The 20422-nt window shown below is 46.5% G+C and overlaps 1 protein-coding gene and 1 non-coding gene across 2 annotated transcripts in view; both read left to right on the top strand.

Moving 5' to 3' along the window:
- The window catches only part of C16H10orf143 (chromosome 16 C10orf143 homolog), a 116896-nt gene that overhangs the window by 31462 nt on the left and 65012 nt on the right, over window positions 1-20422 (top strand). Inside the window, exons 2-3 of the mRNA XM_022568438.3 lie at window positions 3288-3461; window positions 3560-3622. Of these exons, the coding sequence (XP_022424146.2) occupies window positions 3288-3461; window positions 3560-3622 (237 nt within the window). The remainder of the gene's footprint in view (window positions 1-3287; window positions 3462-3559; window positions 3623-20422) is intronic.
- On the top strand, window positions 20150-20222 carry TRNAQ-UUG (transfer RNA glutamine (anticodon UUG)). Its single transcript has one exon. It is a non-coding gene; the product is annotated as a tRNA-Gln (tRNA).

Genomic DNA, 20422 nt, shown 5'->3' with positions numbered 1-20422 from the left:
TATATTTTCTTATATTTGGTATTTCTTTATGCAATCTGTATTCTTTGCTTTTTTATTCAGATTTTTTATTTTGGATTTAGGAGGATTTGTATTTTCTAGTGATTAGTTTTGTATTTAAACCTATTTTAATGTCCTTAGTAATCGGTTTTATCATTTAACTCTTTACTGTCTGATTTATCAATTTTTTCCCAGTATTGTTTAATATGCTCCTGTCACTCATACAGTATTGGCCTATACACAGTCAGAATTTGTCGTAGTGTTTTTTTTTTCTTTTTTTTTTTGTGGTGTGTGGGCCTCTCACTGTTGTGGCCTCTCTCGTTGGGGAGCACAGGCTCCGGACGCGCAGGCTCAGCGGCCATGGCTCACGGGCCCAGCTGCTCTGCGGCATGTGGGATCTTCCCAGACCAGGGCACAAACCCGTGTCCCCTGCATCGGCAGGCGGACTCCCGAACCACTGAGCCACCAGGGAAGCCCCCACAGTCAGAATTTTTCCTCTTTCCCTCCCCCTTCGTCTCTCATATTTTAGTTGAATTATTTCTGCTTTGTCAGAGTATTTAATATTTGCACATTAGTCTTTCGACCTAATCCCACCTTTATTTTAAATTTAGTCTTAGATGTACATCTAAATACTTTCAAATGCTTACAAAAAATCCTTATGCTGGAATTTTCCCAGTCATCGCTTGGTGAGATAAAGGCTTACCTTCACGTAGAATCCTCAGGAAGGGCTGATGGGTGTAGTATTCTCTAAATTCTTGTATGTTGAAACTCTTTTTCTGTAATCTTGATATTTGAAGGACAGCTTGCTGGATTTAAAATTCTTATTTCATATTTTCTTTCCTTGAGATTGAAAAGAATGTTTCTCCATTGTCATCTTACTTGTATGTTGGTTTTGAAAAACCTGATGCCAGTCCAGTTCCTTTGCACTTTCATTGATCTGCATGCCCAGGGGCCTTGAGGATTTTATCTTTATCTTTGAAATCTCCTAGTTTTATTAGGATATATCTCAGCGTTGATCATTCTGGGTTAATTTTCCCAGGTGCCCTGTGAGCCTTTTCATTTTAAGATTCAGTCATTTTTTTTGTTTTGGGGAAGTTTTCTTAGTTACAGTTTTAAACATTAGCTTTGCTCCATTATTTTGTTTTCCTCTTTTCGGAACTCTGATTTATGAACACTATTCCTTCTTTGTCTTCCATTTCCACTGCTTCCTTTCCTACCCTTTTTTTTTCCTTTATGTTCTTTTCCTTCTCTTGGTTGTGCTCCTGTCCTTCTTTAGTGCCCTTTATTTTCACTTGAATTTATTCTCCTTATTGCATTTTATAATTTATTCCTCATTTCTGAGATAATTGTGCTTTTTCCTTCCATTACTTTCCTGAACTCATTCAAGTCTCTCTTGGTTTCTCCCTGCTTTTGTCCCTTTCTGTTTTTACATTTCTAATTCAAGGTGGTTTTTCATATCTTCAAATGTTTGTTTGAGCGTTTAAGTATGTTTTTAGACTGTTTGAATTACAATCTTCTTTTGATTCCTGGTTGTTTTTCAGGAGGGATTTTTATGTTAATGCGTGTTTTGTAAAGATTGCTGGTCTAATGGCAGTTCTTCTGTTAATTTGGCTGAGTCCAGGTATAGCAGGTGTCTGTCTGTCTGTCTGTTTTGGTGATGGACAGGGGAGGGTGTGAGGCTCCTGGTATTATGGTCCTCGTGGCTTGCAGGACCCTAACTTCCCCTCTTTCTCCTTCTCACCACCCAGCACCCAAGGGGCACTCCTGCAACTCATTTGCCTGTTTCCCTCTCAGGACCTGTGAGTTTGGAGGAGAGCCTCTTTAAATGGCGTCTGTTTCCACGGTGTGGACTTTGGAGGCCCTGCCCCGAGTCTGTGCTCCAGGGCTCAGGCTCCCCCCGAGCTGCCGTGTCCGGGTGGGCTTTCCGGGGGCAGATCACTCACACCCTCACTGGCGTCCCCGCTCCGTCCAGCTCACAGCTTCTGCCCTTGCTCAGCATGGAGCCACGCTGGGGGTGTGGGCTGGAGTAGAGGGGACCCCGCACTGGGGTTTGGTGGCTTTTCTTTCTCACTGGCCGTATTCTCAGATGTCAGTGTTCTCTGATCTCAGGTTGTGCCCAGGGTGTGGTTCAGTGCAGAAGTGACTGTGGCCCTTCTGTATTTCCTGGTGTTCAGGAAGAACTGTAGGGAGAGGGGTGACTGCCTCTGCCCTTGTCTCAGCCGCATGGATTCCACACTTTATTTACCCCAGGACATTATTCTCAATGGTTTAAGGGGCTCAGATGTCGTCAACGTTTTCCATTTTCATCCTCAGGTATCTGTTTTAAGGCTTGTTAGGGAAGAGTGACCCTGGCACTCTAAACCCATGATAGGAGGTTTCTATCAATATATTAGATAAATCCATTAAGTAAAAAAAAGTCAATTTAGAAAACCATAAATAAATAATAGGACAGATAATGAACAGATTTGGCACCAGTCATGACGATGGTTTGCCAGTGACTGAAGAGGGTGTGCAGGCCGCCCGTGTGCTAGGGTGCTTTCTGACTCAGGTGGGAGCTGTCCACCAGCGGGGCCGCCCTCTGGCCCAGGGACCCAGGATGGAATGCTGGCGCTGGCAAGGGGTGGACCTCCTGACCCTCAGCTCTGTGTCACTGAAAACATCGTTACCCCGCAAAGTACACAGTCTTCGCACTTAGAGAGTGAACCGTTTTCCTTTAGCATTGGAGGGTTGCTTTTGTAATTCATCTTTAGTTCATGGAGAAGCAAAAGCCAAATGCTGACTTTCCCAAAGGTTATCAGTTATGGGCTGTGTGTGCAACTTTTGAAATAAATAAAATTAGTTTACTCTTCAGTGTCAGTAAGACAAAGAATTATCCACATGTGAATTATTCATATTGTATTAAGAAAGTATTTGCCTTGATACCAGGCAAAATGTATTGAAGCATATAACCAGTTTCTTGAACAAAATTTATAGGTTTTGTACATTTTCAATATTAATAAACCAGTCACAATAGTTTATTACAAGAGTTGCAGCCAAAATTGTTTAAAATGACTGTTTTAAATCCGTAAAGCTAAGTAAATATCAGACAATGCTAGAAATAATGAGGTTAAGTGTAATTGATGGTGTTTATTCCCGAAAGATAAAGTTTAAAGTCATCTCCTCAAATGTCCTATAAACTTTCCCAGCTCCACAGGGGTCTGTCTTTGCAGCTGAGGTTCTCAGAAAGCAAATTCAATTAGAGTGTTGTGTGCTTTACGAGGCCATCTCAAGTGAGATTTTGTTTGTTGCAGAAACGGGCATGCAGGAGATTAGAAGCAGCGGCGCAGGAGTGGGGCTGCCCCCAGGTGAAGGTGCGCGTGCCCGCATCCTGGGGCAGCAAGGAGCCCGAGTCACCAGATGCCCAGCCCAGAGGCCACCTCCCTGCACCGAGGCCAGACGGTGGCCAGGGGCGACCAAGCGTGGGGGTAGGTTTCTGCTCCCACCAAACCAGCCTCTAAATGTCTAATGAAAAGTGTAAATAACCACCGTTCTGATTCACCTGCCGCTGTGATTTGTTAAATAGGTTCCTCAGGACGGTGGAAAGAGCTGGGCCCAGCCTTGCCCAAGATGCATTGCGGGGGAGTCTGTAAGTACATTAACCTTCTTGCTGTGACATAAAAGATAGACTTGGCCTTAAATATTAGATCCATAAAACAAAGTTCATAAAAACAGCAGTTACATTTCTAAGGAATGAGGGATGTGAATAAAAAGGTGCAGATAAGCTTTTCTTAGCATTCTACCCGGCTGCAAACTAATTTGTTTCCAGCTTCAGACTGGAAATAGAAATTGAATATACATTTTAAATTCTTTCTAAAACACAGGGTTCAGGGAAGGGAACAGGTCTCTGGATATGGTTAAAATAGAGGTTATTTGAGTACATCTTAGAGAAGAGTCCTAACCTCATTTACTTATCCAAATAGGAATCAACGTTGTTTTTTCTCTTTTCCCTCTTTAAGCTTTTCTTTCATGTTTGCATAAACTTCACACAAACCACAGATTTCAGAAGGAGAAACACAGTATTCACACCATTAATTCAAAGTAAAGGGAGGTCTTAACGTGACCAGAGTCAGATTCTCAGTCTCCTGTGCTGGGCAGAAAATCGTAAAGTGTGCGTTAGCATCATGATACCCTTGTTACTAATTCTGAACTTGTTCTAAAAACAAGTTAATAGGTTTGAAACCGCTGTAATTCTTGGTTTTTGTTTTTTGTTTTTGTTTTTTTTAATTTTAAATTTGCAGTCTTCATATTGCAGTAAGATAGAATTGTGTTTAATTTCCACATAGAAAGCAGGAGTGTCTCTGTGTGTGTGTGTCTGTGTGAGTATTTTCAGGATTGCCCCCTAAGGATCTTTAGAGAAACACATTGCTGTTTTTGATAAGCAAAAGACTGAGTCAGTAAACTATAGTCTTCATGTGCTGCATTGCAGGCAACTTGTTTTATAGTGAGAGGCAATGACTGTTTTAAACTGAGGCCTAGAACTGTGTCAGTTATCGCCCACGCGAACCTCTGACTCTGTGACGTCATCAGACAAATATGAAGACAGAGGTTGGTGGCAGACCTGCCCCAATGTGCTTCTCTACTTTTTGTCCTCTATCTTCCGGGAACTTTCCGCAGGTTGTATTGCGTTTTGTGGCGTAATCCTGAACAATGGTGAAATCAAAGATCCAGCAACTTGAACTTACTGTATTTCGGTTGATTCACTGTAACTGCCAAACATGCCCTGGATTTCGAGTAAACAGTACGACCCCATTATGGGTAGGTTGCATGAATGCTGGTGACTACCCAGGACCTTCCTTGTTCTTATCCCATTTCCATGGAATGTATCTTTCAAATCCCCCATCTGCTGGGCAAACAGTTGGAACGTCATGCGGGCTCTTCATGCTCTGAGAGGTCGTCTTGCACGAAGGGCTTAAAGGAAAAAGAATTTGGCCCAGGCAGCTGATTGGGTCACTTAAGCTAATGCTCTGTCTGAACAACAGTACCTATTTGGTTAGGGTTTTCCTTCCTTTGTAACTCCCCAGGCTTGCCTCTGTATGTTTCCTAGGAGATGAATCTGCGCACAGAAAACCTATATTGATATGTAAATATATCATTTTTTTGTTAATGCTCGATATTCTTTTCATCTAAATTTCAGAAAGTGACTTTAAAAAATCAGTTTCCCTTTATTTGTAGTTATTCTCAATAAAATTTCACCCAGGCTTGGGTGATTTAATATTTACACCCACTACTTGTAAAAGTCTTATGTAAATAAAGATTGAAATGTGAATTTGAAAAGTCACACCTCTTGATATTTGAACAGACTATAGCTGCATATATCTTCTTTTTCTAATAATATGGCTAGTTTCTCTCTTAAGCTTTTAAAATAATAAGACACTATTTTTGTATTCTAGAACATCAAAAGGCTCAGTGTTAAATAAAAAGCAAATAGTAGTTTTAGAAGTGCAAGATCCCAGGGAGAAGTGCTTAACGGTAAATCACTGATGGGCAGCAATTCCAAATTTCAGAAGACTTTATTAAACACACAGCTCCATTCACAAGTGTGCCCCCCACTTCACACACAAGCCCGCCCTGTCCTGGCCCACAGTTCCCATAGCTGACCTGGGATGGCAACCTTGGCTCAAAGAGAAGCAGAGGTTACGTTGGGGAGTTTGTGTGGAATCCCTGACGGGAAACGTAGACCTGTGTTTCTCAGCTTGTTTGCTGCTTATCCCTGAAAACCTCCTTTGCATCCCAGTTCTCTGGGTATTTCTGACCTCAGCAGGGTATCAGCTGATCGATGGCTTCTGCTCTGAATTCTCACGTGGCTGTCTAAGCCCGCTGCCTGAGTTCCTGTTGTCTTTCTCCCACGAAGCTTTGCCTTGTTGTCAACCATGAGTTTGTTGCTCACTATGCAAGGACTTTTTCTGTAGACCTTCTCAAACTCACTTTCCAGGCGGGCACACGAGTCTCCTGTTTGGTCTGTTCCAGCTCACTGTCGCGGGGATGACTGTTTCAGTCGTTGCTGACAGTTTCTTAGGGTGATCACTGTTCAGGTTCAACTCCTAGTACAAGTTATTATTTAGAAACAACTCCTCTTCACCCTGAGTCACCCTGCTCATGTTACGGACAACTGGGGTGAAGCCATCCCCAATTGTGGTGGTGGGACATGGTGTTATGTCACTTGGGGTGTCCACCCCCGACCCCGGGGCGGGCTGCCCTCACTGCTGTGCACCGTCCAGGCTGCAAGGCCAGGAGCAGGGTGATGGTCGCCGTCTCTAGCAGGCTCCTTTCCTTCTACGAGTGGTCCCAAGGCCGGGCTGCGCCTTGCAGCCATCTTCCTTCCTCGGTCAGCTCAGCCCGCCTGGCACAGGGGTCCATGGCAGCCAAGTGTGCCATGGAAATCACGCTCTTCTTGGAGATTCTGCCCATTAAATGAAACCTAGTGAGGCTGTGAGAGGTCTCCATGATAACGAAACGAAGATGAGTGAAAGCGGGTGGGCATTATCAGGCAGGAAACTACAGGAAGAACAGAGTTAAGATGTTCGCTGGGGGGACAGCACCCCGTTTTCTGAATGGTACCTGGCCACTGATGCTCTACAGCTCCTCAGGGAAGGGGCCACCTTCAGACTTTATTGGGTCCGCGTGACGGTCACTTGTCTGTTTTCTCTCAGCTCCATTCACCACGCTCGTCTCCCCTGCATCTCCCAGGGCATGGCTCCCTCCCCCTACCCCGCCCAAGGCAGCCTCTCAGCCCCTCCCTCCGGTCCCAGCTCCTGCTGGGTGGAGCCAGCTCCAGGGCTCTGCAGTCACACCATCTCCTCCCTTTGTCCTCCCAGCCTGCAGGAAGGTGGGGCTTCTACTGGGGGAATATTTGCCTCCCTTCCCCTGTGTGGCTTCTCTTCTCCTCCATCACTTGTGAAGTTGAATCCCTGTGTATGAAATACCTAGATTGATTTCCCTTTTCTGACTGGACCCCACCTGGGCTAATCATCTAAGGAGTGGACAAATCCTCCTGAAAACAAAAGCCTTGCAGTTTTAAATGTAGGCCTGTGGGTCTTGGTTGCCCAGCAGGCTCAGCATTTAGGAGTGCCTACAGAGTGGAGAACCTGGGCGTTAAGTTGAAAAAGATAGGCCTTTTGTATTGCACATCACTGGTATTCCTTTGCTTCCATTTATCTCGGGTTATTGGGTTTTTAACCCAAGCTGGTAGTGAATTGCCACGTAAAAGCCAACATGCAAAACATGATGTTTTGGGTATTGTGGACCACCCCCCGCTCCCAATCCCCGACAGATTGATTTTGGATAACAGCCTGTTCGTTAGTGTTGAGGGCAAATACTAAGGGAGCAGCCTTAATAAGCTTCGATGTTACTCACTTTTTGACGTGGAAATCCTTTGCCGGACAGTGGTGTTGGGGGAGGGGAAGAAGAGAGGCAGGACGTGAGAGTAGACATTGGGGGCTGGGGGGGGCGGGGGGGGGGCGGGCGGCACGTCCCAGCTGTTGTCTGGGCTCCGTTTTCCCTGTAGGGATGGCAGGAGGAGCCCAGGGATGATTATTCTGATTCTGAATGGATACATTTTTTTCCTTGTACTACTTCTTATCTCCAAATGGGTGACCTTTAAAATATTTGCCTTATTTTATTTACCTATCTGTCTTATTAGCCACTGCTTCCTACATCTGTAGCATCTGTAAATACTGCACTGAAACGGAATGGACCCGGAAGCTGGTGTAAACAGGATTCTCTCTTTCTCCTGGGCCTGGGTGTCAGGCAGGAGCAAGGGCCAAGGATGAGAAGGTAACACTGTGCTGTAGGTGAAGAGCAGTGGGCTGCTCTTTGTATCCTGTTTCAGCAACAGTTACTCCTCGTGAGTTCTTTACTCTTAGGCCCTGAGAGAAGGGATCAACGGGAATTTCATTGATCATTCTGTAGGAATCAAATTTGCGCTCTGTGCATTTTCCCTGAGGTCTGTCAGGGACTGCAGAGGTCACCGGTCTAACCCTGTCACCTTACAGATAAGGAAAATGAGGTCCACAGGGGTTAAGTGACTGGCCCACCGTGCACCATGGCTGATGGGGAGGTGGCGGCCCCAGGACCGACACCGCAGCCCTCTCCTCTTCCCGCTCTCCTGGCTGGTCCTGTGTTCATAGCCCGTGTGGCAGCAGCACTCCCGGACTGTGCACGGTGACGACCTGCTCTAACCCCTCTGAGGAGCACAGTGTGAGGTGGTGGGTCTTCGTGGATGTCGTTCCCAGATACAGTGAGAGCTTCCTGGCTGAGACGTAGGGCTGAATTATTCAAACGGTGGAAGAACAAGCCGGCCAAGAGAGGAGTTTGGCTGTGTCAGCGTAGCCAGACGTGAATCCCAAAACGGACGAGTTTGACTAGACCTGCTGCCAGAATCTTTGGATATAACTTCTGATAGTAAATGCTTTCTCTGAATATGGATGCCAGAAAAAGAGTTTAAAAATTTTTAACTGTGTTGTTGAGATCACTTCCAGGCTCTGAAGGAACAGATAGCCTTCAGGTGACTAGAAGAACAAAACTAAACCTTCTTTCTCTAGGAATAAAATGTTATACTATGAGGAGACGGTGAAATGGATTTTTACAGAAAAGATAGTGTTTTAAGAAAAATGCAATTTAGATTTCCTACAAGCAAGTTAGACTAAGCTAATGCAAATGTATCCCTTACTGCTACAGATAAAAACCTTAGATACATAGTTAATTATATAATAAGTGAAGAGAGAAGCAGAGCAGTGGATACAAACATATTCCTTTGTGGCTGTTGTTAGGTCTTGGCCTTTGTTGGGTTTGGTCCTAGAATGGGCCCAGAGATAGATGAGACTTTGGCCAGTGGAGGTGTGGGAGCTAGAATTTGGACCCTTCCCTAAAGTTCTCTGCCTTGAAGATCTGCCTATACCATAAAAGAGGATTAGAAGTTAAAGTACCGGCCGTACATGGGTGTGGGCTCCAAGTTCCTTCTGTCTCAGTGCTACAAAAATCAAAAGTTAAAGCATGAACATAAAAATAGACATGGACTATTAAAGTCCTTAAAGCCTCGGTTAGTGGCAAAGTCAGAATCCGCCTGGAGGGATGCTTCCACCATCCAGAGCGTACAGGATTCAGAGGTGAAACAGCTGGCACTGTGCGTGAGGTCACAGTAGAGTGATATAAGCTATGTAAACAAATCTACCGTGGTGGGGCTGGGGGGTGGAGTAGGGGAGTGGCATCAGGAACTCTTAACAAACAGGAGAATACAAACCTGTAAGAGTCTGAATTAATAGAAGAACCTGAAGTTCACTATAAAGGTAAATATTTTAAGAATTTAAAAAATGACTTAAAAAGAAATAGAGCCATGATGCAGAAAAGGATGGTATGAAAAAGGAATTGGGAGGTTAAAAAAAAAAAGAAAGAACTTCTAAAAATGAATGATACAGTCATTGAAGTGAAAAAAAATTCTCAGGTTAGACACAGTTGAAGACAGAATTAGTGAACTAGGAAAGTTATCTGGGGAAATCATCCAAAATACAGCAAGAGAGATAAAGAGATAAAAAGTGTGATTAGCAGTCAGAGGAAAGAATGAGAAGGTTCATTAGGAAATCCAGAAGGAAGGAATTTAGAATATGGGAGAGAAAAAGATAATGAAAAGATCTGATTTGAAAAGAATAATGGCTGAGAATTTCCCAAAATTGAAGAAAGGCATTTGTAGCCAAGTAGTTTTGAAGAAGAACAAGGTGAGGGAGATCACCAATCAGGTGTCAAGATATATTACAAAGCTGTAGTAATTAAGACAGTGTTATTGGCCTAGGGGTAGACAGATAGACAAGTGAATAAAACTGAGAGCTTCAGTTAACCAAACAATGTAGCTCCAATGCATATATGGCAGCTGGATATATTACAGACAATGTGTTACAAGTCAGCTGGGAATGACCAGTTACTCTATAAATTGTGCTAGGACAATTGACTATCCACATATGAGGAAAAATAAAATTAGATCTCTACCCAACACAAAAATCAATTCTGGGAAGTGGGGGAAAGGTAAAGAACCTAAATGTGGGGAAAAAAACCCAAAAAACAAAGAAACCTTTAAAACTTTCAGAAGAAAGTATAGGAGAATATATTTATGACGTTGGGAAGATTTATAAAAACTAATAAACCCAAAGGGAAAGGACTAACATATTTGACTACGCACATAAGACGTTGCATATCAAAATTCCTCCTTCACTGTTTAAGAAGATACCATAAAGCAGGGAACACATTTGCAACACACAAAACAGAGAATAGCAGATAAATGGGTGAAGTATATGAATTGGCAGTTCAGAGAAGAGGAAACCCAGTCAGCCAATAAATATTAAGTGGAGATTCAACCTCTCTAATAATTAAGGGCATGCAATTAAAGCACCAAAGTGGCAAAAATAAAAATGTCTGCTGATGTAAGTGTGGGTGAGGATGTGGACCTGAAGGGTCTGTCCACTTTATTGGAGCCAGTATAACCTGGCACAGTGACTTGGAGAGCAGATGTCTAGTAAAGGTGATGGTGGGTGTCCCTGTGGCCTGGAAGTTTCAGTACTAGGTGCATACTCAGAGGTGCCCAGGGAAATGCGTACAAAATAATTGTAGCATTGTTTGCTTAGCAGAAAGCCAGAAACCACATAGACGTCCATCAATAGGAGAATGGATAGATGAATTGGCTATATTTATTCAGTGAAATACACACTGCAGTGAGAATGGATGAACTCAGAAAAGGAAATTACAGAAGAAAATGACACCATTTAGATATAATTTTCAACAAGTAAAACGTCGATACATATTAACTAAAAGAATAAAAACATTCCTGAGAATGGTAGACTGAGTTCAGCATGAGAAGGTTATTCCTACCTAGGGAGTGAGGGCTCAGATACAGTGCGTATTTCAGTTATATCTGTAATATTTTATCTCTTAAGCTATGTGATGGATCATGGGGGTTGTTATATTGCTGTCTATACTTTTTTGTGTTTCTGAGAAGTCCTGGTGAGTCTTGGATGTGATGTATGTACACTTCCATCATGGTGAAACTGAAGAACATTAAAGACAGAATTCTGGAGAGCTGCTAGAGAGAAAGGACTGGTATCCATGAGGAAACAGTGATTTGAGTGACAACAGACCCCCCATTAGTAACAGACACCAAAGACCTTGGAATAACGCTCTGAAATGCTAAGGGGACTGTCCTGTGTGAACACGTGGCTGTGCTAGGCTCAGAGCTAGAATGACCAGTGCAGTGGGAATTCACTTCCCCCCATAGTAATTCACTTGCCAAAACTGACTCTGGAAGAGAGAATGTAGACCAATCACAATGGAATAATTTGGGAATGCTCTCAAAAGCTACCATCCCAGATGGCTTTATAGGTTTAAAGAAATCCTACCTGAAGAACACACGGATGACTTGCATTAGAAAAATGACTACATTGTTTGGTCAAAGGAGGAGGAAAAATAAAAAAATGATCATCTTAATAGAGACAGAAACAGTGTTCAGTTACTCCAAATCACACTCATGATAAAACCAGAAGTAGAAGGGTTTATCCTGGTAAGGTTTAAGGATCCTCACACTTAGTGGGCGTTTCTGCTGATGAAGAGAAAAACACAAGTTTGTTTGCTGTCACTACTTCTGCTTACCAGGGTTTCTAACTCAGACAATTAAACAAGGAAAAAGAAACAATGGCAACAAGAATTGGGAAGGAAGAAAGCTAAATTGTTATTTCCTCATGATATTATTATCTACATAGAAAATCCAAGAAAATCTACAGATCAACTACTAGAACTAATATTCAACAAGATTGTTGAATATAAGAAAAACATGCAAAAATAGGATGGATGAGTGGTTAAAGAAATTGTGCTGTACATACAATGGAATATTATTCACCCATAAAAAGAAGGAAATCCTGCCATTTACAACAACATGGGTGGACTTTGGGGCATTATGCTAAGTGAAGTAAGTCAAACAGAAAAAGACAAATATTGTATGATCTCTCTTATATGTGGAATCTTAAAAAAAAAAAAAACAAGCTCATAGATACAGAGAACAGATTGGTGGTTGCTAGAAGTGCGGGGGGGGGAAGAAATTGGTGAAGGGGGTCAAAAGGTAAAAAGAAAACAGCAACAAAAATCTTTTTTAAAAGCAGCAGCAGCACTGGGTAAGTGGGCTCTTTAAGCTCCTGAGGCTCCTTCCAGGGCAGCCTCTTAAGACGTCAGCATCCCCTCCAAGGTGCCAGGATGTCCCTTCCTGAGCCCATGTTAATGAATTTGAGATAAAGCAAACTTATGTAAGAGAACAGCCTATATGTATTTTGGAGAGTCTGTCCTTAATGCCTGCTTTTGAAGCCCAGGAAAGCTGTGCCTACAATTTTTTTTGGTCTTAAACTCAAGACTTTTCCTAGAATATATACATTCATCCTTACACCCTATTTCTTTATTTTTGGCTGCGTTTGGTCTTTGTTGCTGTGCGCAGGGTTTCTCTAGTTGTGGTGGGTGGGGGCTACTCTTTGTTGAGGTGTGTGGGCTTCTCATTGTGGTGGCTTCTCTTGTTGCGGAGTACAGGCTCCAGGTGCGTGGGCTTCAGTAGTTGTGGCATGCGGGCTCAGTAGTTGTGGCACATGGGCTCAGTAGTTGTGGCTTGTGGGCTCAGTAGTTGTGGCTCACGGGCTCTAGAGTGCAGGCTCAGTAGTTGTGGCACGCGGCCCCAGTAGTTGTGGCTCGCGGGCTCTAGAGCGCAGGCTCAGTAGTTGTGGCTTGTGGTCTCTAGAGCGTGGGCTCAGTAGTTGTGGCGTGCTGGCTCTAGGGCATGGGCGCAGGAGTTGTGGTGCGTGGGCTCCAGGGCGCGGGCTCAGGAGTTGTGGCTCGCAGTCTCTAGAGCGCAGGCTCAGGAGTTGTGGCTCGTGGGCTCTGGGGTGCAGGCTCAGGAGTTGTGGCTCATGGTCTCTAGGGCGCAGGCTCAGTAGTTGTGGCTCGCGGGCTCTAGAGCGCAGGCTCAGGAGTTGTGGCTCATGGGCTCTGGGGCACACGCTCAGGAGTTGTGGCTCGTGGTCTCTAGGGCGTGGGCTCAGGAGTTGTGGCTCGCGGTCTCTAGAGCACAGGCTCAGGAGTTGTGGCGCGCGGGCCCCTATACCCTACTTTTAAAGTTGCCTGTTTGTCTCGCAAGCTCAACAACAGCTCCTCTGCAAAGCTCTTGATCCTTGTACATCTGGGGTGAGAGCGCTGCCTGTCGCACTGCTGTGGCTGGTGGAGCTGCGCCCTGCAGAAGCCTGGGCCTGGGTTCAGGCCTGTGTCTTCCTTCCCAGCGTGAGCACCTGACTCAGCCTCAGAGGAGGGGAGAAGGTTATGGGGTGTCATCTCACGCTACCTCCCCTGACTTCAGTGCTACCCACTTATCCTTTCCTTGGTCTAAATGGATTGCTTCCCGAACTTGATCCCCTTAAAGATATTCAGTAGGAGACTGATTATAAACATTGTGTGCTCATTGTTGTTTGAACTGCTCACTAGACGCTGTCGTTGGGCACCGGTCAGTACTAAGCTTTGTTCGCATCGGCCATGCCCGCCTCCTAGAAGGGCCCTAGCAGATTAGGCTAGGACACGTTCCAGCACCCGGGAGCTACGGGACAATCTGGAACAGAGGTAAAACGTGACCGCAGGAATCAAGTCTTCTTTTCCTTGGTTTGTGCCCTGCTCTCCAACACTACTTCAGACTTATACAGACAAATAATCCTTCCTAACAAGGTGGAAGGCCAGGTTCAAATATAGAATTCTTGAATTTCTCAGAGTGCCACGCCGGGACATGGTGGAACGAGGGAAAGCTGGCCCCTGGCCCACCCCCCTCCTCAGCTCAGGCCCTGTCCTGCATGACAAGGGGCCTTGAGCACGTGCACGTGGACACGTCCACCCCATCCACGTTCCTGCTCCCACATCTCCACACCCCTCTCCAGCAAGCATCTGGCCCATGGGCATCTTTCAGGCTTGCAGCAATCACACTAGTGATGTGCTGTGATCTCAGGAGAATGCACCTGCAGGAGAGACTGGCCTAGTCAGGGGATAGGCTCTAGAAGGGGACAGGGCCTTTGGGTGGGAACATCCATGGAGAGGTACGGCCAGAGGGGTCCCTCTAAAGCATGAACCCAAATCAGGGGCTCAGTGCCCGGACATCCCCCATCAGACATGCCTCCAGTGGCTGGTCCCTGCCACCAGGTGTTTCGGAGTCTGAGGACGTCAGGCCTCACACCTGTATCAGGGACAGGACAGGTCCTCTGTGGGTGCCCCTGGGGGTCTGAGCTTTGAGGGGGGGCTTTGAGAGGGACACTGACAAACTGGACTGTGGGGAGAAGAACATGGTGATGTGGGAACTTGAAGTCGGGTCAGGGAACAGAGATTGGGTGGAAGGTTTAAATGAGTGGTTCCTTTGTGTGGGAGATTCTAGATCTCAGTCCTCTTGTTGCTATGTCTCACGCGTCCGATTGTCCTAAGTCCTATTTGTTCTGCCTTCAGCGTGGCTTCATATACACCCCATCCAAGCAGGAGGGTGGGGATGGGGGCAGGAATGAGACATCTCACTGAAGACCTTTTCAACAAAAAAAATTTTTTGACCCATGTGGTGGTGTTGACGACGATGATGATGAAATTAATTAAAAAGCGTCGCTCGTCTTCTCCCTGCCCCTCCCCCGAGTCCCAGTGTCTCTCCCGAGAGGCCCGTCTTCTCTGCAGCCTTGCCTGCTGACCTGTCCCCTCCTCTACCTCTCCCGCAGCCCCTCCACAGAGCCTCCACGCTCTGTCTGGCCTCTTCCCCACCTCCCCACCGGGGGCCCTGCTGCTCAGGGGCTCCTGACAAGAGTTTCCGGCCAGAGAAGTTCGGGAAATGCTGCATCCTTTCCCCACCTTTGGAGGTGTGATGTACATTAGACTGTTGGTCCCGAGAATCAAGTGAAGAGATAGGTTTGACTTTGCTCAGCCTAGTATTTCTAGAACATCCTTTTGTCAAGGGACGCCTGTTATACATGTGCTTCTGAGACTGTTTTGGAAAACACAGGTCCATTGAACAAATCCAGCCTCTGTATTCATCGTGGTCTTCAGGACCTTTTGCAGCCTGGCCCAGCCTGACCTCCCCTGACCTTCCAGGCAAATCTCCCATCCCTGTCTCTGTGCACCATGAACCCTGGCTTCGGTCACACAGGCAGCTGCTCTGGTTCTGGAACACTCTGACCTGCCGTTCTCACTGCCTGGGGTGCCATCTCCCATCTTGTAAGGTTCTGCTGTGCCTCCATGGTCCACGTGTGTGAAGCCTTCCCCACCCCTCGTCAGGTTCATCAGCCACAGCATCCCGTTCCAATCACCCCAGTGAGCCATCCATGTGAAACGGGTGTTCACGAGCTTGGGTGCTGCTTCCCTTGCCGACCGCAAGTCCTCAGTCTCTCTTGTTGGGTCCCCGTGGCTCAGGGCAGCACCCGCCTTCCAGGAAACAGGATGCCATCGTGGACTGGACTGCTCTGTCCCCCCACCGCCTGGCCCACCACTCCCTTCCTGGCCTCAGCCAGCGCAGCAAGCCTTCTGCCACAACGGCGCAGCCTTGGAGTGCAGGGGTGCCCTGCCAGCCTCTGCCCAGGGGCCACGGAGCCACACTGCTCTTTGCCGGGACAGTGGCAAGTGTGATAAAGGTTTTTGGATGCTGGACAAGACCTCTCATTTCATGGTGGCACAGTGTCTGGCCACGGGTCTGCCCCCAGCCGTCTGGTGCTCCTAGTGACTTCTGCGGGCGAAGGTGAGGAGACAGGAGGTCTGCTCCAGGGGCGGGGAGGGCGGGGGACCGGGTGCGGATCCTCCCGACGCTGGGTTACTTCCAGACCCTGGCCCCTGCTGTAGTGCTTTTGTGCTGAATCATATTCCATATTTAGACATCATTTTTAAAAACTATTTATGAATTTATAAATGATTTTTATTTTTTTTCCCTCTCATAGAACTGTGGGAGAGAAGTAACATTTATTGAGAACATTCTATGTACCAGGCACTGTAGGAAGTGCTTTAAATATCTTACAGTATTTTATATATATTCTATAAATATGTACTTACCACAGAAATAAGTGTTAGCTCAGCCGTTTTAAATGCAGTGCTTTGTGTTGGTGAATGTAAAGCCAAGGTAAATTAATTCCCACGACATGGTGTTTTATCATTGTAGGGACATTTTAACCATATGGAGAGTTGGTAGAAGATGCAAGCTGAAAAAGGAAGATTCCAGTTGTGGTTTCGAACCCTCATGTGCCAGCGAATGTAAACCTCTCCTGGGTGGATGTGTGTGCCCACCTGTTCAAATAGCGCCTGGTACCCTCCTGTCAGGAAATCCCACCATCCTCCTCCGCTCCAGAGCCAGAAGAGCCTCCAAATGTTACTCCTCATGAAGCCTCCTTTCAAATGCATCTTGCTTGAGAAGAAGATCAATTGCTTTATTTAAAAGTTTAAAAAATTCAGTATCAAACTTCCCGTGAGGTTTGAGAGCCCTGTAGCTTATGGAGCCATATCCAGATGTAGCCCCACTTTATACTTTTCTATTGTTTTGTGGATGTATCCAGAGCTGCTTATGTACTCTTTTTTAATTAAAAGTCTTATTTTTATATTGAAAATGCTCTATAATCTTAAACTGAATTTCAGTAAATGTTAGTATCCAGTCTGTTCTGTGTGATTCCCCAACTAAACTTATCAGGCACAGGACCACCCTTATGTTAAAATGGGAATTTCTCACCTTCTCTTGGGTTTTCAGTGTATGGCCTGACTGTGGAGACTGGCATTGTTCCCCTGGGTCTGCAGGCACCCTGAGATGCCCTTGTCACCTAGAGATGGGTCCCGGTGAAACCACTGGGTCGTAGGCTTGCTCTCGGGTCCTTTGCCCGGGCGGACGCAGCCCCGTGCTCGCTGTGTTGCCCTGTGTTAGCTGTGTGGCCGTGTCCTCTGCCAGTGACGGGCTGCAGCATCCGCGTCCCGAAGAGCCCGACCCGTAAACCATCGTGTGTAGTCACGGAGGCACCTCATACTGGAAAGACGGGGCAGAAGAAGACATGGGGCAGAAAGGAGCTTAGTGCGACCGTCTGTGATATGGATTACCCACAGTCACTGGACGCACTGCCAGGTTCAGGACAGAAAGCTGACTTTTCTGTCCGCAGCATCTTAACCCCGAGCAAGCTCGCAGAGCTGTGACTTGATGAGGAAACGCCAGTCAGGGTCGAGAGAAAGTATTGAGATTTGTGGCCTTAAAAATACATCTTTAAAGAGCTTTAATTTGCTTCTGTCTTTTCCAAATGAGATACACATCTTAATTTTTATGGAAAACGTGAAAATTCTTAGATGACGACATTTTGTTTTGTGTATAAGCTCTTCCTTTTCCCCCAAATTCATGGGGCGAGGAGGTGACCACATATTCACAGCTAGGTGTTTTGGTAATTGAAGCAGCACAGCGGTCGCCCCAGCCGTTTACATGGACTGAAAGCTTTCCTGGGGGGGGAAGAGCCCCTGTGCAGCACCCTACCTGGCGCAGGACGGACGCCCTTGGGTAGAGTTGGGTGGACGTGCAGTCAGGGCTCACCTCCCCTCGCTGCCTCCAGCGTCTCGGCTGCCGTCCCTCTGTGAAAGGGTCTGGTGACCCACAGGCTGTCATTAGTGTGAGACCCAGGAGTGAGACCGAGGCCTGGCCACTCCTCAGGGTCCGTCCCCTGCCCTGCCACACGGCCCCTCTGAGGCCAGAGCAGGCGACCTTCTCTGGAAAAGCCCCGTATGAGGAGTCCTCACAGTGTGAACGTGACAAGAGGGGTGAAGTGAAGCCGGCCAGCGTGCGGGAACCGGCAGTTTTATCCTAAATTCCTACAGTTCTTTTTTTTTTTTTTTTTGCGGTACGCGGGCCTCTCACTGTTGTGGCCTCTCCCGCTGTGGAGCACAGGCTCAGGAAGCACAGGCCCAGCGGCCGTGGCTCACGGGCCCAGCCGCTCCGCGGCATGTGGGATCTTCCCGGACCGGGGGACGAACCCGTGTCCCCTGCATTGGCAGGCGGACTCTCAACCACTGCGCCACCAGGGAAGCCCCCTACAGTTCTTAAATGGTAAAGAGAAAACGCAGCGTGGAAGAGCTTATGGGGGCCCCTGGGAGGCGTGGCCTCAGCATTCTCTATCCCTGTAGAACAGGCCCGTGGTGGAGTGCGCTGGGTCTAGGCTTCAGAACCACCCCTGTGCCCGCGGAGCCCGCCGGCAGGCCCTCTTGCCCAGCAGAGACCTCTGGCGCTGCAGAGCCTGGCAGCACGTCCTGCAGCCCACCTCGCCCACCTGGCCTTTGACTTCACCCCGGCTCCGGAATTGTCCCTTCTGTCCCGCCCAACCCGCCTCCTTTTGGGCCCTGCAGCCTGCAAAGGATGAGGGAGACGACGTTTTGGTAAAACTTTCTTAATTGGCTTTTTTATGATTATAAAAATAATACTTGTTCATGTAGAATAAAATAGAGAAAGGAAAACAAAACCCCTCACCCCGCATTGCCACCCTTGGCCTGCTGGCGGGCCACCCTCCGGATGTGGACTTCTTTTTTACTTCTGAGTGTTTTGTAGTGAACATGCTCCCACATCATTGTAGGAAAACGTCGTTTTAAAAGGTGGCACGGTACCCCACCTGAGGACAAGCAGGCCATTGTTTTGATGGCTCTGACACTAGCTGTGCCCTTTGGTGGGGAAGGGCTGGCTTTAAAGTCCTTAGGCAAGTTTGCAGGGAGCCTGTCTGTCTCTGCCGGGATGTAAGGGGATGTGACAGGCAGGAAGCAGGCCCGCTGCCCGGAGACCCCGCACAGGGACCACCTCTCCCTGCCACACCAATTTGTCCACACCACAGGTACGAAAACAGACTAGCGACACGCAAAACCTGCAGATTCCACGAAACGGGGTTTTGAAACACCCGTGACGGCATAAAATGTGATTATCCCTTTAAGGTGCTTCGTCTTTCTCTTGTCAAAAGAGGAGGAACACTCTGAGGAAACAGACCAGGCACTTGCGTATGTGTATTAAATATACATATACATGAATATCCATCCATTAAATTTTCCATTTCTTCTTAATCATGATCTGTCATTGTTTGCTTTTTGTGTAGGGACAAAAATATCGACACATACCTTTTATCATTTTACCAAATAAGTTTATAATGGTTTCTAAACCTTGGAACAAATTACAAAACTCTCAGAAAATTCAAAAGCATGGTAAATGGTTATCGAAAACTTACTAACATCACTTGAACTGTTTTGCCTGCTTTTAAAATAGTTTATTTTCAAATTTGTTTTTAACACATTTCAAAATGATACCTCAAATTCAAACTTACTAAAGAAAAATTTTAATTGTAGATAAGTTGAAATGAAATATAAATATAAAAGTCAGGGAGCTTCCCTGGTGGCACAGTGGTTAAGAATCTGGGCTCCCAACGCAGGGGACACAGGTTCAAGCCCTGGTCTGGGAAGATCCCACATGCCGTGGAGCAACTAAGCCCGTGCGCCACAACTGCTGAGCCCGTGAGCCACAACTACTGAAGCCCACGTGCCTAGAGCCCGTGCTCCGAAACAAAGAGAAGCCACCACAATGAGAAGCCCACGTGTCGCAACGAAGAGTAGCCCCTGCTCGCTGCAACTAAAGAGAAACGTGCGCAGTGACAAAGACCCAACACAGCCAAAAATTAATAAATAAAATAAATTTATAAAAAAATAAATAAAAGTCAGGGACTTCCCTGGTGGCGCAGTGGATAAGGCTGCGCAGTCCCAATGCAGGGGGCCCCGGTTCAATTCCTGGTTGGGGAACTAGATCCCACGTGCGTGCCACAACTAAGGAGCTGGTGAGCTGAAACTAAGGAGCCCGGGAGCTGCAACTAAGGAGCCCGCCTGCCGCAACTAAGACCTGGTGCAACCAAATAAATAAGATATTGTTTAAAAAAGTCATCTATAATCCCTACGCAAAGGTAACTAATGTTTACATTTTAGCGTGTATCCTTATAAATCTTTTTCTGTGTGGACTCGCACATCTGTAGGCCTGTACTTTTGATGTTAACATCATGTACATCTTCTCATGTCAGCAAGTGTGTATTAGGTTGTCATTCTAAAGGGCAGCATCAGGAGTTCCCTGGTGGTTTAGTGGTTAGGATTCAGCACTTTGACTGCTGAGGGCCCAGGTTCAATCCCTGGTGGGGGAACCGAGGGCCCAGGTTCAATCCCTGGTGGGGGAACTGAGATCCTAAAAGCCGCACGGCGTGGCCAAAAGAAAAAAAAAAAGAGGGCTGCATAGTATTCCATTGACTGAAAATACACAGTGCATTTGCCCACTTTCTGTCTAATGTGCATGTAGGTTCTTTGCATTCATTCATTCATTCTTTCTTTCTTTCATCTACTTGGT

Source organism: Delphinapterus leucas, chromosome 16 (genome assembly GCF_059928025.1).
Source record: "Delphinapterus leucas isolate spDelLeu-1000000601 "Yukka" chromosome 16, BTC_Dleu_Yukka2, whole genome shotgun sequence".
Lineage (NCBI taxonomy): Eukaryota > Metazoa > Chordata > Mammalia > Artiodactyla > Monodontidae > Delphinapterus > Delphinapterus leucas.
This window is presented reverse-complemented; position numbering and strand designations above follow the sequence as displayed.